The sequence below is a fragment of the Talpa occidentalis genome, unplaced genomic scaffold, assembly GCF_014898055.3.
Source record: "Talpa occidentalis isolate TD23 unplaced genomic scaffold, MPIMG_talOcc4v2.1, whole genome shotgun sequence".
NCBI lineage: Eukaryota > Metazoa > Chordata > Mammalia > Eulipotyphla > Talpidae > Talpa > Talpa occidentalis.
Window position 1 is genome coordinate 84,407,151 of NW_026555331.1, and position 18,315 is coordinate 84,425,465.

The window sequence follows — 18,315 nt, forward strand, 5'->3', positions numbered from 1 at the left end:
TAACCAGAATTCTTTGAACAGGTGCATTAGAGCCAGGAATGTATTACCTTTCATCACTTTCCCCATGTTTTTCTAGTTTCATCTTAAAAGTGATATTCTTTGCTGTAAATAAAATATTAGCAACATTGTCAAAATGGAAAATACAGTATTTTTGTGACTTTGTCCTCCTTTGACGCCAAGCTTTTTTTTTTTTTGTAGTGTCTTTTTATTTTTATACAAACTATAAGATACTTGCAAACTATTTTTTGATATTTTATTCTTGAATTCAGTATTTTGTGATATGCTTACTATATCTGTACACTTACTATATTTGTGTGAAAAGCCTAATCCCTCTCAATAAATTAGAATGTTATTCACCTAATTCACCTAATTCATACACCTCCCCTTCATTTGCACAATTGTGTGGAAATTTCTGCTAGTTCTCAATTCTATTTCCTTTATAGTCACAGGAAGAAAACATAAACTCATGTAAAGTTTCTAGGTGTTTGTTTACTTTCTGGAGTATTATCAATCTCTGACTTCTATTTATCTTAGTCATTTTTGTCTCCTCTTTTTATTTGTAAAGAGTCTTTAAAAAAACTGATTATTATTACTGCACATGCTTCAATTGCTCAAATTTTTCTTTCCTTCTCTCACATTTGTCCAAACCCTTAAAGTTGTCTGAGACTTCCCATATCTCAGATCATATTATGCTTTAATCTCCTGGAAGGTCCCTGGTTACTTCTTGTATTTGATTCTGGTCATGCACCTACTTCTTTTTTTTATCTTTTGTCTCTTTTTTTTTTTAACCATGAGATGAGCAGAATATTCCTTATGTAAGCAGGCATACTTTAAACAATGCTTCTCTATCAAAATGATTGCTTGGAGCTCCACAGTCAGAATTTCTTTTTATTTCATACCTTTTCATTTAAAAGTGTTTACTAAAGCTAAATTAACTTTTAGCTTCTGACTCAGGACTGTGATATCATTTCCTGGTCATTCTCTGAAGTCTGCCCTCCTAGGTGAGACCACATAGAACACATCGGTAACACGACTCAGCTTCAGAGTCTAATGTATTTGGTGAACTTGGGCAAGCTATGTAACAAATTAGTGCTTCTGTTTCATCACCCATAAAGTTGAAATGATAGAATAATATGTCATAGTGGAGTATTAAATGAAGTAAAATATGTAAAAGTCTTAATAAAGTGCCTGGCACAAGATGGTGTAAATTAGCATTATGGTTTGAGAACCATTTTGGGCAATACTATAGTGAATCTTTGGAATTTGCTTCTGTTTTTCCAAAGTTCTCATTGCCTTATTAATCTGTTTCCCCCTATTTGAAGAAGAGTTTAAAAATCTGCCTCCCAGAGGCCTCCCTGGTGGCGCAGGGGTTAAGACGCAACCTATGAAGCTAGCTGCAGCCACGGCAGCAGGAGTTCGATCTCTGGCCAGGGAGCTACCCACATGGCACAGCAGACCTCTCCTGACTCGCCCGCTGCTCCCCTCGGCAGTGTATTTCAGTCAATCTGCTCCCCACTCTGTCTCTGGTGAATCCTCTCACACTGCCCCCCCCACATACTTCTGACCTGTACCCCAGCTCTTGTATACATAACCAAATAAATCTTTAAAAAAAAAAATCTGCCTTCCAGGCTGCATATTGTGTACTGCACAACTTCAAGGCAATGTTCACGTCGATGGTAGTGAGGCTTAAAGAATCGTCTTAGAATTGTGTAACCGGCATTGTTCCTTCTACTAGTTCCTGAATGATGAAACCAGGAAAAAGGCAAGACAAGACTTTCTCAGTCCCCCTGCCTTAGGCAGTATAAACTTTTTATAAAGTTGTCTTCACACTCAAGGTCTACTTCGATGGAGGAAGTAGAAGCCAAATTGGAATTAGCCCTAAAGGGAAGGAGGAAGGGAGTGGCTGATGCACGAATTGGGAGGTGGTGAGGATTTATGTGTAAGTAACACCTAGAGTTGGTTCGAGATTCTTCACCTTCCTGTGTGCTTAATTACCACTCTTGTCATTTCAACCTGTCACACTCAGGCTGTGTGAGACTAATGGATTCTGTAGATTCCAGTCCTGCAGATGGATAATAATGAGTCTAGCTGGTTTTGCTTCAATTTCTTAGGATCCTCTAATGATATGTCTATATAGGAAATGAGTAAACTGCTCTATCTCTCAGATGTGTTATATTTTTCTGGGTTTCATAATAAACTCTTTTAACATTAACCCTGTGGAGGCTTACTTTGCTTTAGGTAGTCTCTGAGTTTTCCACAGCCACGGACAAGCGTAAGTTTCCATGAAGGGTAAGGGTTCTCAGAGCTGCACAGTTCACCAGTTCAGAGAGATGGCAGCTTTGAAGAGCTGACCATGTTTGCTTTACAGCTGTCACTGTGCAGTTTGATAAGAATGGTATTTTGAGATTTTTTTTGAAAGCAAGCCTTATTGGGGGCACAGAGGGTTAAGATGCAACCTATGAAGCTATCTGCAGCCACTGCAATGCGAGTTTGATCCCCGGCCAGGGAGCTACCCACATGGCGCAGCAGACCTCTCCTGACTCAACTGCTGCTCCCCTTAGCAGTGTATTTCAGTAGATCTGCCTGTTCTGTTCCCCGCTATGTCTCTGGTGAATCCTCTGACCCCCCACACCTATGGATTGTACCCCACTTCTTTATGAATAAATAAATCTTAAAAAAAAGAGAAAGCCTTATCAACTAATGAGTTGGTGCATTATTTTTATTAACTCTTAACAAGGTGCTGGTTTTCCTGTTTTCCCTTGCTTTGCTTTCTATGTCCAGTAAAGTGGAAAATGGACTCAGTCTCTAAATAAGATGGTAATTTCAAACTACAATAGAGCAAACAGGTGTTACAAGTCTCCAATCCTTGACCACTTATGATATCTTAAGATTTTAATAATGAGACCAAAACCAGTCCTAAGGGGCCTATGTTGACATGTTCCTAGAGCCTGTCCAGGTTGGTAAGAGAGTTGTACCTCTGGCTAGTGATGGAAATATAATCCACATATAATTTCTTTTCAGTCCACTGATGTATGAATTACATTGATTGCTTTTTGAAATACAGACCCAACGTTATTTCCTTGGAATAAACCCTACTTGGTCATGGTGTGGAATTCTTTTTGTAGATCACTGAATTCTATTTATTAATATTTTTAAGGATTTTTGTGGTTATATTCATGAGGAATATTGGTCTGTAATTTTCTTTTTTGAACTCTCTTATAGGGTTTTACTATGGGTAATAATAGCTTCATAGAATGAATTGGAAAATGTTCTCTCCTCTTCTATTTTCTGAAAGAGATTGCTTAGAATTAGTGTTTATTCTTTGGTGAATAAATATGGGACTGAAGATTTTTTTGGGGGGGGGAGATTTTAAATTACACATGCAATTTCCCTAATAAATATATGGCTACTCATAGGATCTGTTTTATAGTGAATGAGTTGAAATTGTTTTTTTGAGCATTTGCATAATTTCACATAAATTTTGTGCATGTAGAATTCCTTGTAACATTCCTGCATTAGCCCTATGGGTGACTACAGGGTCTGTAGTGGGACCAAGTGATTTGTTCCACATATTCACTCTTAATTAGTTTGTCTTTCTTTTTTTTTTTTTACTTTTAAGTCTTCCTAAAGATTTGCCCATCTTATTTTTTAAAAACTCTTTATTTATTGACTTTGATGGTTTTTCTGTTTTCAATTTCATTGGTTTCTGCTCTTCTTTTATTATTTCTCCCAGCTTTGGCTTCTTTTGATCTTCTTTGCTTGGTAGGCACTTAGGCTACAGATTTGAGACTTTTCCTCCTTTCTAATGTAAGGATTTAGTGCTATAAGTTTCATTCTCAGCTCTTAGTCCTCCTCTCCTCACCCCCTCCGCACCCCTCCCCAGTTTGGATAGGGTGGGTTTTCGTTTCCTTCAATTTCTCTTTTGATTTTCCTTTCGGTTTCCTCTTTGACTCATAGATTACTTGGATGTGTGTGACTCAGTTTCTAAGAGTTTGGAGATTTTCCTATTATTTTTTTGCTGTTGATTAGCATTTGACTAATGCTAGAGTCAATCTGAGCATTAGAGTCAATCTGAGCATTAGAGTCAATCTGAGCGCCAGAGTCAATCTGATAGTGAAAGAATAATGAAGAAAAATCATTTGCTAAAAATTATAATCCATTCACAATAAGAAGTCTCAGTGAAAGCGAGGGAACCTTATTTAGCTTGATAAAGAGGACCTACAGGGCCTCCCCTGGTGGCGCAGCGGTTAAGCGCTGGGCTGCGAAGCTGACTGCAACCTCTACAGCGCCGGTTCGATTCCATGCTGCTCCGGGTCCCACAAGGCGCGCAGACCTCTCCTGCCGCCCACTGCTCCCCTCAGCAATGTACCTCGTCAGACTGCCTGTTCTGCTCTCTGTTCTGGCTCTGGTGAATTCTCTCACCCTCCCATGCTTCTGACTGTACCCAGTGCTTGTATAAATAAATCTTAAAAAAAAAAAAAAAAGAGGATCTGCAAATATGCTACCAGTACACTATAATGTTAACAGTGAATTTTTCTCCCTAAAATTGGGAATAAAGCAAGTTTTCTCTCAGCAGTTTTATTCCCTTTAATTTCAAGACATTATAAAATTACAGTAATCAAGATGTTTTGGTAGTGCTGTCAAGATAGATATATTGGCCAAGGGAACAGAGTGGAAATTTTAGAACTAGACCAGCATATTTATGATATTTATTTTCAACAAAACACAAAGGCAAATTATTGGTGATAGTTTTTTCCACAAATGGTGCTTGAATTTCAGTTATCCCTCTGCACACACACACACACACACACAAAGACAAAAAAAAAAAAAACAGGCCTCTGGCCGCTCCCGGCCGCCCCCTCCACTCAGGCTCCTCCTGAGGGAGGAGGGCGGGGTTCTGGGTGCTGTTTCGCTGCTTCTCGGTCACCTCTCCCGCCGGATTTACAACCTCACCTCACTCTCCACTTTCTCCTGTAGGGGCGGGTTGCCCCAGAACTTACCTAAGCTCACCCCGTTATTTAGTCAGGGAAAATGAGGCCCAGAGAGGAGCCATTGTATAAAGATTGAGCCTGAAAGGAAAACCTTGGGTCTCCAGACTCCAGGAAACAGGAAGGTCCATCTGTACTGTGGGCCCCGGCCTGAACATGCGTGCCAGGCACTGCTCAACTTAACAACCATGCTTTTGTTGGATCTTCACCACAACCCTTATGAGTACAAGTGAAGATATAGACGCTGTCAGCATACTGGAAAACTGAAGGAGGCATTCGTGTTCCATTTTACAGATTGGATAAACTCAGCAAGCTAATAGCAAGATGTCTTCAGGAAATGCCAAAATTGGGCACCCTGCCCCCAACTTCAAAGCCACATCTGTAATGCCAGATGATCAATTCAAAGATGTCAGCTTGTTTGACTACACAGGAAAATACATTGTGTTCTTCTTGTACCCTCTTGATTTCACCTTTGTGTGCCCCACAGAGATCATTGCTTTCAGTGACAGAGCAGAAGAATTTAAGAAACTCAACTGCCAAGTGATTGGTGCTTCTGTGGATTCTCACTTCTGTCACTTGGCATGGATCAATACACCTAAGAAACAAGGAGGACTAGGACCCATGAACATTCCCTTGGTGTCAGACCCCAAGCGCACCATTGCTCAGGACTGTGGGGTTTTAAAGGCTGATGAAGGCATCTCATTCAGGGGCCTTTTTATCATTGATGATAAGGGTATCCTGTAAATGACCTCCCTGTTGGCCGCTCTGTGGATGAGACTCTGAGACTAGTTCAGGCCTTCCAATTCACTGACAAACATGGTGAAGTGTGTCCAGCCAGCTGGAAACCTGGTAGTGATACCATCAAGCCTGTAGTCCAGAAGAGCAAAGACTATTTCTCTAAACAGAAGTGAGCCCTGGACCATTTTTAGGGCCAGGCTGCAGTGAGCAGTCCTAAGAACCAAACTTCCTGTTATTGTCATGCTTAAAACACACCTTAGACTCAGCTCAGATATGGTATGGGACAGGACAGGTCTTTCCTACAGGGGTTGGGAGGGCCTGCCTTTCTTCCCTTGGAGAGATTGGTCTTAGTTGTGCTGTGGGGTAGGCCAACTGATGTGTATAGTAGAGTCATCACTTTTGATCTTTTGTAGTTTTATTAAACTTAAACTGAGAAAAAATAAAAAACAAAAACAAAACAGAGTTGATCCATAACTTGTATCATATATGAAAATTAGCTCAAAATGGATCCTTGATATAAATAGAAAATCTAAAACTTCTAGAAAGAAATATAGAAAAAAAAATCTTTGTGATTTTGGATTAGACAGAGATTTTTTAAATCAAATCAATATTAACTCAAAGAAAAATTAAAAAAAATAGATAATAAGCTCACCTAGGGTAATAAATTCTCACATGGATACCAAAAAAAGAAAACAAAAAGAAAAGAAAAAGAAAATCCCCAAAATTCAATACCAAAAGCACAATCCATAAAAGAAATATTTTAAAATTGGACTTCACAAAAATTAGAAACTTCTCTTTGAAAGACATTGTTTAAGAGAAAAGAGAGAATATATTTTTACATATATTTGCATTATTCCTGATTAAGGTATGCATCTAGAATATATAAAGAACCCCCAATAACTAGGGAACAAAAATCCAATTAAAAATGAACAAAATATGTGAACAGAGAGATCACCAGGAAAGATGTATTGTCAATCAGCATAAGGAAATATGCTCAATATGTTCATTAGCCATCAAGGAATTAGAAATGTAACATATTGTATGTCAGTTTTGCCTCAATAAAGCTGTTAACAAAATAAGATATATTTATATTCTTACTTGCCAAGATTTGAAATCACTTATGTTTTCAGGAGACTTCCTCTTTACTAAGGTCATGTAGGAATTGTAAGGACTGCTATGGTGAGGGAACCTTTCACCCCCACCTCCTTGCTCCTGCTCTTGAGCTCTCACACTTGGGCTTACCTCAGAGACAACCTAATCACTCTTCTCTCCTACAAATCGGATTTTGCCCCAGAGACAAGCGAAACACCTTAGGGCTCTGTAATCACCTTTCAAAAGCACCTTGTCTTTATATTCCCATCTGGAATGCTGCCCAAAATTGGGACATAAAAAGAAATGCCTAGCTTTGACGTGGAAGGACATTTCTGCTTTTATCAGTGCTGGGAGTCCTTTCCCCTCTTGGAAATTCACCTTTATTCCTCAACTTGAGGACCAATCAAAAACCTGCTGAGAATTTGCCCTTTAAGAGCCAATAAAACACAAAGACCCTTTCAAATAATTTGTCCTACTCTTGGGCATGATCACATTTCAGAACTTTGAGGCCTATCTGAATCTAAAATTCAAACTGCAGGGCCTCCCTGGTGGCGCAAATGGTTTAACGCAGCATTGTGAAGCTGTCTGCAGCCTCTGCAGTGTAGATTCAATTCCCAGCCGGCCAGGGAGATACCCACATGGCATGGCAGACCTCTCCTGTCTCGCCCGCTGCTCCCCTCAGCAGTGTTTTTGGTCTGCCTGTTCTCCCCTCTCTGTCTCTGGCCTGTATACCCCAGTTCTTGTATAAATAAATAAATCTTTAAAAAAATTAAAAAAATAAAATTCAAACTCCATCCCTAAATCCTTTTGGGTATAATATTTATTGATAAAATATTTCTAAATTTCTGTCTGGTGAAGGTACAGTAATTGGTAGATAATTGAGGGTTTATTGTGGTTACTCATTTGGGTTTGTTTTGTTTTCTTTTGACAATGATTAAAGAGCTGGTAGGAATTCAGAGCCATCACTTCAGAATTAATTCTCATTATTCAGTTGAGAAAGAATCCATGTCAGTATCTGCAGAAGAGATCAACTACAGCTATCCTCTCAGGTGCTGGCATTTTGACAGTCTTTGGATTTGTGCTTCAACTATTTTGTTTCTCTCAAAAGCAGTGCTGGAAAATGTTATTTAATAAAGTTCCCAGTTACTTGAGACTTCACTATATCTTTATCCTGAATCTTTATTCTTAGATAACAGCAAATAGGTAAACTGTTTGGCTCTTCATGAAGAAAGTTTACAAGTTTCTCAATGTCAGGGACAATGTAAAGAGAATTCACAAGTAAACTAAAAAAAAAAAAAAAAAAGAACATTAATAATCTCAATACATCTCAGCTGCACAAAATTTCATAAGGTATAATCTAGATTGTACAAAAATGTTATAGAAATTCCAGTATTTCTTATCAGATCTCTTAACTTTCTGAAAACATTCCGAGTGAAGTGGCATTAGTTTTTGGATGAAAAGGGCTATCCTCTGGCTCTATAACCTTCATCAAATAGTTAATTTGGGAGTGTGACTTAACTTATTTGTGTGGTGGTTAAGTTTACTTATGTAGAGTAAGGAAAAATGTCAGGCTTTTCTGCCCTCCCGCCATCAGGATAGATGATGGATCCTTGCGGTCCTGAATACATGCCTGATGGCGGGCACCTGGAATAGGGTGTGGGCATAGGTAGATGGGATTCACCTGGGCTAAGACTGGGCTTTGAAGGGCGGTGTCACGGGGACGCCAGGAGAAGCCAAAAGAGAAGCTGAGAAAGAAGCAGCAGAAGCTGAGAGAGAAGCAGAGAAGGCCGGAGAGATCAGATAGAGTGAAGACTTGCTGGGGGCTGGGAGGCCTGCCAGCACCCTGCCTGCTGTGTACTGGGTAAATCCCAATAAAAGCCTGCAAAAAGCCACTGAGGACTCTGACTCCTCCTTTACCCGGTCAGCTGGACCAGAAAACCTGCATTGTGACTCTTCCCGCCCCTACAACGTGTCAACATGATGGGTCATATTATCCCTAGATATTTTGTCAATAATGATTCTGGATCTGTCTGGGAGAGTGTTTCTGGATGAGATTTCATTTGAATCAGTAGAGTAAATAAAACGTATTGCTATCTCCCTATTGTGGCCTGAAGTTGAAGGTCTGAACAGAACAAAAATGCTCAGCGTCCTTTAAGTAAGAGAGATTTCCTTCTGCCATTAAAACTGGGACATCAGCTTTTTTCTGCCTTCAGATTCAAACTGAAATATCAGTTCTCCTTGGTCACAGGCCTCAGACTATACCATCTACTCTCCTGGTGTACGGTCAGGACACAATGCAGGTTTTTTGATCCAGTAGACCAGGAAAAGGAGGAGTCACAGTCCTCAGTGGCTTTTTTTTTTTTAAAGATTTATTTTATTTATTTATACAAGCACTGGGTACAGTCAGAAGCGCGGGAGGGTGAGAGAATTCACCAGAGCCAGAGCGGGGAGCAGAGCAGGCAGGCTGACAAGGTACACTGCTGAGGGGAGCAGCGGGCGGCAGGAGAGGTCTGTGCGCCATGTGGGACCCTCCTCCGGTGGCCGGGGAGCAGTCGGGGATTGAACTGGCGCTGCAGAGGCTGCGGGCAGCTTCGCAACCCAGAGCTCAACCGCTGCGCCACCGGGGAGGCCCCCTCAGTGGCTTTTGCAGGTTTTTTATTTAGATTACCAGGTACACGGCAGGCAGGGGTGCTGGGGGGCCGGGAGGCTGGCAGGCCTCCCAGCCCCCAGCAAGTCTTCCCTCTTTCTGGGCTCTCCGTCCTTCTTTCTGTTTCTCTGCTTGGCTTCTGCTGCTTCTTTCTCGGCTTCTTTTTCGGCTGCTGTTGGCGTCCCTGTGATGCCGCCCTTATAAGCCCGGTCTCAGCCCAGGTGAATCCCATCTACCTATGCCCACACCCTACTCCAGGTGCCCGCCATCAGGCATGCATTCAGGACCGCAGGGTTCCCTCATCTATCCTGATGGCGGGAGGGCAGAAAAGCCTGACATTTTTCCTTACCTGGGTCCCCAACTTCCTGTCTCATCCTGTATGTCTTGGGCTTGTCAGTCTCCGTAATCATGAGTCAGTATCCTGTAATAAATGTCTTCATGTTTATATACAATCCCTATTGCCTCTGTTTCTCTGGTGGTCCCTGATAGATTAAGTTTTCCTCATATCCTCTTGGAGCTTGTAGGGCAGGATGGGTCACAGAGCAGGTTTTCTAATGATCCCAGCAGACAGGGGTAAAGGAGGAGTCAGAATCCTGGAGCCCTCAGTGGCTTTTGCAGGCTTTTATTGGGATTTACCGGGTACATGGCAGGTAGGGGTGTGTAGGGTAAAGAAAATATCAGGCTTTTCTGCCCTTCCGCCATCAGGATAGATGATGGATCTTTGTCCTGAATGCATGCCTGATGGCGGGCACCTGGAGTAGGGTGTGGGCATAGGTAGATGGGATTCAGCTGAGCTAAGACTGTGCTTTTTTAAGGGCGGCATCACGGGGACGCCAGCAGCAGCAGCAGAAGCCGAAGCAGAAGCTGAAAGAGAAGCCGAGAAGCAGCAGAACGAACGCTAGAGAGCCCAGATAGAGTGAAGACTTGCTGGGGGCCTCCAGACTGGCTGGCAGGCCTCCCAGCCACCCCCAGCCAGCACCCCTGCCTGCCATATACCTGGTGAACCCCAATAAAAAAACCTGCAAAACTACTGAGGACTCTGACTCCTCCTTTACCCGGTCTGCATGGGATCAGAAAACCTGCACTGTGGCCTGTCCTGCCTCTACAGGGTGCTCGGGGGCCGGGAGGCTGGCAGGCGTCCCAGCCCCCAGCAAGTCTTCACTCTTTCTGGACTCTCTGGTGGTCTCTGCTGCTCTCATGGTTCTGCTTCTCTTCTCTTCCATTCATTTTGTTTCTCCTTCTCTGCTTCTGCTGGTGTCCCTGTGACAGCGTCCTTAAAAGCCCAGTCTCAGCCTAGATGAATCCCATCTATCTAGGCCCACACCCTACTCCAGGTGCCTGCCATCAGACATGTGTTTAGGACCGCAGGATTCCGTCTTCTATCATGATGGTGGGAGGGCAAAAAAGCCTGATACTTTTTTTTTTTTTTTTAAAGCCTGATAGTTTTTACCTTACCCTACAGAGCTTACGAAATCATGAGTATTTATTAGTTTCTCTGATCTTGTTTCTCCTATCTCACTCAACAATATAGCATGTGGAATAGGCCGTTTCAGGAGAAGACCAATGATTCCAGAAGGCCTTGCTCTGGCAAAAGCCACTTCTCCTGCATTAGCTCCAGGAAAAAGTTCCTATTCAGAGTAAAACCAAAAACCTCACGTGGGACCTGGAAAACAGCCCATTTTTCCAGTGCCAAAGGGAGTAGAGTTGTACGCTTGTCAGTTTAAACTGACAGAAAAATTCATTTGTGTTTTAGACCAATGTCATTGTGTAATCAGTTTATAGGTGAAAAAACATGAACTAAAGCATTGTTGGAAGCTCCTTGGTTGACAGAAAAATCAGATCCAGTTCACCACACCAGAGATGCAACATACACCAAATCAGGTTTGTAAGTTTAAGGAGAAGAGTGCTTTGTCCTGTTTTGCTAAATTTCCTAGAAGATTCCACTGCTGATTAGTGCTTAGGGGAAGTCTTGATGTTTGTTGGGGGTGGGAGGTTGCCATGGTGAGCATCAGGGGCCTAAAGAGGGAAAGAGGAGGCAAAGAGAGAAACCACAGCAGTTCCTGAAAGTAGCTCCTTTGAAGTTCACTCACAGTTTAGAGTTAGGGTATCTGTCCCTTTCTGGAGAAATAGGGTTCAGGACTTCCTTTATGTCTCCCAGGCTGTGAAGTGAGTACCTTTTTTTTTTGCATGAAAACCAAAGTGATCAGAAGAGAACTTACAAAGACATCTGTCATGCTGACTCTCAGGGCAGCCTGTGGTGAGACTTCCTTTCCCCACCTGACTTCGCTTCAGTTGGTGCTCAGTTTATCCCCATTACGGGAGACCCCCACCTGAGTTAAAGACCATTCACTGCTAAATGGGGCATGCCTCTTTCCCCTGCTCCATTTGACCACTTTCACACATGTTATTGTTCAAGATGATTATGTGCGAATGGGTTGAGTTCCAGAGAGCTACAAAATGGTCAGGAAAGTATATTATCTTCAGCAAGGGAATGATCACCTTCGAATATCCAAAGAAAACTGCCTCATACCATGATAAATTGAGCCAAAGAGCTGGTTTATTTGTTGTGTGTGTGTGGGGGGCGGTAGGTGTGTTTAAATCAAACCAGTGTTTTTTGTTGTTTTATTTACTACTCTACTTACATAGTCTTTCTTATTCATAAAGAAATCACTATAACACATAATGTAACAGCATGATCTCCACTGAAAGGGGAGGTTCCATGTTCCTTGCCCCACCTAAAGAAGGGTGGAATTGAGTGGTGGGGGGAAGCTAAAAAGGACTTGGGGACCTTCCTGGTGGTGCAAGAGTTTAAGCACAGCAGTGTGAAGCTATCTGCAGCCTCTGCAGTAGGAGTTTGATCCCTGGCCAAGCAGGGAGCTACCCACATGGAGCAGCAGACTTCTCCTGTCTCACCCGCTACTCCCCTCAGCAGTGTATTTCACTCAGTCTGCTTGTTCTGTTCCCCACTCTGTCTCTGGTGAATCCTCTCACCCCCTGCACCTCTGGCCTGTACCCCAGTTCTTATATGCATAAATAAATAAATCTTTAAAAAATAAAATAAAAGGATTTGGGAGAGAGGACTTAGTCGCGAATACTTGAAGGAGGCACATGAAGCAGAGACATGAAGTGGCACTTGCTTCTCAAACATGGCCTTGCACCAGGGATTTGGGGGGACATGGAAGGAGTCTCTTGGAAGAGATGTGGGTGAGACATGGGGGGAGGTGACATTTGCAGCTTATCTTGACCTGTACTTTGATTTTGTTTCTTTCCTTCCAGATTTGCTTGGTTGTTTTTGCCCTTTCCCTGTTGCTTTTGCTGGATGTTGCCTTAGACTTGTGGCAAACTTTTGGGCTTCAGTGGCCCTGCTTTGGGCCAACCCTGTTTGGTTGGGCATTTACCCACGAGGGCAGGGTAACTTTGGGTATTTAATTGGGAAATTATTATTCTTTCTTTGCTTAAAGTTCTTTTCTATTAAAGGTCTCACACACTTACACTATGCTTTGTCTTTATGCAGCAGATGGCAGAACCCATTTAGAGCCTGCAAGTTTGGGGATCTCGGGGTGCCTCTCATTCTACCCACTAACAGTAATAGTCTCTGCAAAATTTCTTTTATTGATTACTTGACATTGCCTAAAGATTCTAAAATTATATGAATTTTTATAGTTTAAATTACCAGAAATAGAATTACCACTCTTAGAGCTGATACACTTGAGAGCATCTTTCCTCTGACAAAGAAATTGAAGACTATGTAAATTGCAAAGCACTTTGTTATTTTGATGCTGTGTCTAAGCAAAAGGTTAATTATAATGCCTTTTATCCTGTTTTTAAAAACTGATCTGTAGGAATTTGGTATTTAAATAGATTTAGTTTGGCACTCTCCAAACAAGATGATTTCTAATGGTGTTGTTCTGAAAGATTTTACTTTTTGAAAAGTGCCTTTTGATTTTTCACTTATGCAAAGCTTTAGTCATATTCTTATTAAAAATAGTTTTTTAATTGAAAATTAAAAAATCAAGACTAATGACATGATACTAATAATATGATACTCTCTAAGAACTGAAGCTAATCTATCCAGAAAAATGCTTTCATACATAACTTTTGAACTAGAAGAATGAACCCAGGGATTAGAAATGCAACTGAAGTTATTAGTAGACCGAAAATTATGTTGAAGTCTTAACTGGGAGATGGATTTTAAAAAATTATTAGAAAAGCGTAGACCAAAGAATTCCATCATAAATTTGGAAAGCAGTATCTCCTTCTATCCTACTTTGGGGAGGAATGTATTCAGTCTCATTACCTAAAAAAGGTATTCAGGGGTAAGTGGATTAAATAACCAAAGGCCTTGAAAATCTTATTTGTGGGGGAAGATACAGCAAACACTGGCAGCTTGCATGGAAGGACTGGGGATGTTTGCCAGACACCGAGGAGATGGCCAGGATCAGAGAACGCAGAAAGCCCGAGAGGAAACAGCAGCTTCATTAACAAGCTCAGAATGGGAGCTCACTGGCATTGTGACAAATGGCCAAGACTGTACAATTAAACCGGACAAATGAACTATGAGCACATGTGAAGATGTGCTTTAAAAGACAAATTGAGGCATAATACAAAATTTAAGAGTTTATTTGAGCAAAGATCCATTTGAGCAGGGTAGCACTGAAACTGGAAGTGGTAGGAGGACTCTGCAGACAGAAGCCAGGGTAAGACTTCTGCTGAAAAAGTGCAGAAGTAGAAGAATAGAAATATTTGATTGGCTATTGCTTAAAGCCTAGCTTGCTGTTTGGATTTCTAATGTTGAGATATTTATAGTCTTAGCATTTGGTTTGCTTACATAAAGCCTTCACGGCATTAGCATCCCATCAGTCTGCTGGCATTCTGGTTTCATTAATTTATCAGAAGTATTTGAAGTCCTGATATTTGATGCTTTGTGAACATCCTCAAAATGTTCCTGGGATTAGAATCTTTAAGAGTCTATCATTTGTGACTCTCACAAGATGGAAAGAAAGACTTGCTTTCTTGTACCTGCCACATAGAAATGAAAACACATAGTAGTATTTGTCTTCCTGGATCTGGCTTATTTCACTTAGCATAATGTCTTCTAGGTTCATCCATGTTGTCACAAATGGCAGAATTTATTTCTTTTGCAAGGTTGAATAATATTCTATTATATAGGTATATGCCACATTTCCTTTGTCCATTTGTCTGTCAGCAGACATTTAGGTTTCTGCCTCTTGGATATTGTGAATGTGCAGCAATAAGGGTAGACACAGATACCTCTTTGTGACCAGATTTAATTTACACTAATCATAGCAAGAAATAGGCTTGCTGTTTCCTAAGACAGGTCTTACTTTTACTTTTTGAGGAGCCTCCATGCTGTTTTCCCTGACCACACTGATTTACATCCCAGCCAACAACGTACAAGGATTCCCTTTTCTTCATAGCCTCACCAACATTTCTTATTTTTTTGTCTGTTAATAGTTATTCTAACAAGTATGAGGTGATATGAGCTAGTATAAGTGAGATTTTATAGGCTGGAAACCAGGGACTCTACTAATTTGGAATGAAAACTTTGGTAACATTAAATTTTTGAAAAGAAGACAAATGAACAATTTGTAATTCTCATCACTGTCTTCCCTCCTCTGGTTGATGTAATATAATATGACTGTTAATGTAATTTTGTTGAATGTGAGAAACAGTGCTGTGGAAATATTTTCTAAAAGAATATCATCTCCAACTGAACTCTGTTGAATGAGTGTATAATTATGAAAAGAAGATATAAATACAAATAGCAACTGGGCATAAGTAAAATCTTAGAGTTGAGGCAAAATTTCAAATATTATAAAATGTTGAAAATCATAAGCAATCCCAGTCTTTTCTTGTGAAAATATGTTTTATTTTTTAATTTTTGAGGGGAAAAAAGGATAACCAATCAAAATCTATGGAAAGACTGGATAGAATTTGGAAAGCGCTGATTGCATCTTTGAGCAGTATACAGTTTGCTTGCCCCTGGAATAGAACATTCTATAATTTGAAATTTCCTACTGTTTCACAGGACCTGGAAGTGTCAAAATGGTAAAGTGAGAATGAAATTATTTTCTGAGCTTAATAGTGGTTTGGCTACAGTCCACCCACATCATGGCAGAATAGCGAAGTTGGGAGCACATTTTCCCCCAAAACCAACTTAAAAAAAATTGCTCAAAGAAGATTCAAATTTCCCTGACAGAGTCCCAGAACTTTTCCGTGGAGGACTTGCACTGAAGTAGGTGGCTTTTGGGGAAGGGAGGGCAGTCATGTGTAGGCACAGTTCAGCCTAGGTCGCTGGGAGTTCTGTGGCCCAAGTAGGCAAGAAAATCTCCCGCAGCCCCTGTGGGAAGGTAAGAGAATGGTCTTCAGGCAGAGCCGTGTTGGGCTTAGCAAATTCCTTCTTATTGTCTTGGAAGGAATCAAGTAGGCACACTGCTCAAAACCTGGGTCCCTGGAGCTTGGGGCAAACTTGGGGTGGCTATGGTGGTGGCCGGGCATTGTGGGACCGCGGGACATAAAGCCTGCTCGGGTATCTCCTGCCTGCCAGGGCCAACTGAGTCCTGGAGCTTGAGCCCTGTGAACCTCACCTACCCACTCTCACCAGGAGATACAAGTTTGGTAGACTGTGAACCATGGCTGTGGAGAGAGAGGTGAGGAGGAGGAGGTGACCACTTCACTGCTCACCAAGACTTATATAGGCCTCTCCTGTTTGCCCCGCTGCTCCCCTCAGCAGTGTATTTCAGTAGATCTGACTGTCCTGCTCCCTACTCTGTCTCAGTGAATCCTCCACACCTCTGGCCTATACACCAGTACTTCTATAAATAAATAAATAAATAAATAAATTTTAAAAATCTTTTTTTTTTTTTTTAAAGAAAAGACTGACATGGGGTATTTAAGCCCCATTCTCCCAGGCTCTCCCCACCCCCTGCCAAGGTGAACAAAGGAGAGAAACAAAACCAAACCCTGAGTGCGTCAATTGCAAAAAAAGCAAGAATGGGGGCCTCTCCTGGTGGCGCAGTTGAGGGCCATTCTGTGAAGCTGTCTGCAGCCTCTGCAGCGCCGGTTCCATCCCCGCCAGCCGGCTGGGCGAGGGTCCCACATGGCGCTGCAGACCTCTCCTGTCTCGCCCGCTACTCTCCTCAGCAGTGTATTTCATCAGTCTGTTCTGCTCCCCACTCTGTCTCTGGTGAATCCTCTCACCCTCTGGCACCTCTGACTGTACCCAGTTCTTTTATAAATAAATAAATAAATCTTTAAAAAAATAAAAAGAAGAAGGGAACACATGCCTGAGAAGCAAAGAATAGCAAAGCACAAGATGGAAAAGCAAATGGAGAAAAATAGATATTTACTCTCCCTGAAATCACTTTCTTATTTGGGATTAGTAGTAGACCCATGGAAATATTTGTTTCTTTGTTGTGAGTCAGTTTTTTACAGCATCATCTATTAAATAACTCATTCTTTTCCCCTGTTTTCCCCTAATATCACCTTCATTAGATATTATGGAAAATCTCATATCTGGAAACTATCTTAAGGTAGGAATTAATTATTCCTCAATAAATTTGATAGAAATGATCTATAAAACCATTGTGGGGGCCTCCCCAGTGGCACAGCGGTTGAGCTCTGGGTTGCGAAGCTGCCCAAAGCCTCTGTGGCGCCGGTTCAATCCCCCGCTGCTCCCCGGCCACCGGCAGAGGGTCCCACATGGCACGCAGACCTCTCCTGCCGCCCGCTGCTCCCCTCAGCAGTGTACTTCGGTCCTTCTGCCTGCTCTGCTCCCCGCTCTGGCTCTGGTGAATTCTCTCACCATCCCGTGCTTCTGACTGTACCCAGTGCATGTATGAACAAAAAAACAAACAAACAAACAAATAAATAAATAAAACATGCCTCTAAAAAAAAAAAACAAACCATTGTGGACTGGTTTTTGACTAATTAGTTTTGCAACAGGGTGGTCCCCAGGAAAGGGGGAGGTTCCCTGCCCCACCCAAGGGAGGGTGGAGCTGAGCAGGAAGAGGAGAAGCTGCAGAAGAGACTGAGGAAGGAAGCAGGATGGAGCCAGAAGGAGACCTGGAGGAGGCGCATGGAGCCTAGAGACACGTGAAGAAACTGCGCTTGTCTTTTGGTCGTGGACTGGGTGACACAGATGTGGGTGAGACCCATGGGGAGGGGACAATGGCAGCTTTTATCTTGATGTTGATTTTGCTCTTTCCTTCCGGGCTTGTCCGGTTGTTTGTGACCCTTTTCTGTGGGTCCCCACTGGAAGATGCTTTAGACTTGTGGCAGGCTTTGGGGCCTTGTTCTGGGCCGATCCCATATGGATGGACTTTTACCCACGAGGGGACGGGTAACTTTGGGTGCTTCATTTAGAAACTAGACTCTTTGCCTTACCTGTATTGTTTCCTAGTTTTATTAAAGTTCCTTTTCATTAAAGTCTCCTATGTTTTGTGTTGATGCGGCGGATGGCAGAACCCATTTAAAATAGGCAGGTTTGCGGGGTTTGGGCTGCCCCTCTCCCTGTCCTATAACAGTTTCAGTTATCTATTTTTTGTGACCATTTTATATATTCTTTTAGAATTATTGAGCATATACATAAGGGCATCATAATTATTATTATCTTTGTTGTATCTTATTCACCTTTTTGGTATGTATTTTTGTTTATTTAGTGAGGTAACATTGGTTTATAACATTGTGTATGATTTAGAGGTACAGACTCACACCCTTCGGATGTATGTTACCACACCACACCCACCACCAAGGCTCTGAAAATCTTCCACCATTGTGCCCCCTCACTCTGTATCTTCCCCACTCTCTTTTTCCTCTGGTCACCTTGAT

The 18,315-nt window shown here is 41.9% G+C and overlaps 1 protein-coding gene across 1 annotated transcript; it reads left to right on the forward strand.

Moving 5' to 3' along the window:
- Nucleotides 1-5,268: 5,268 nt before the first annotated feature.
- On the forward strand, nt 5,269-6,159 carry LOC119246098 (peroxiredoxin-1-like). Its single transcript, XM_037512333.2, is given in 2 exon segments — nt 5,269-5,724; nt 5,727-6,159. Coding segments are annotated over 2 exon segments (585 nt in total). The 5' UTR covers nt 5,269-5,312; the 3' UTR covers nt 5,900-6,159.
- Nucleotides 6,160-18,315: the final 12,156 nt, after the last annotated feature.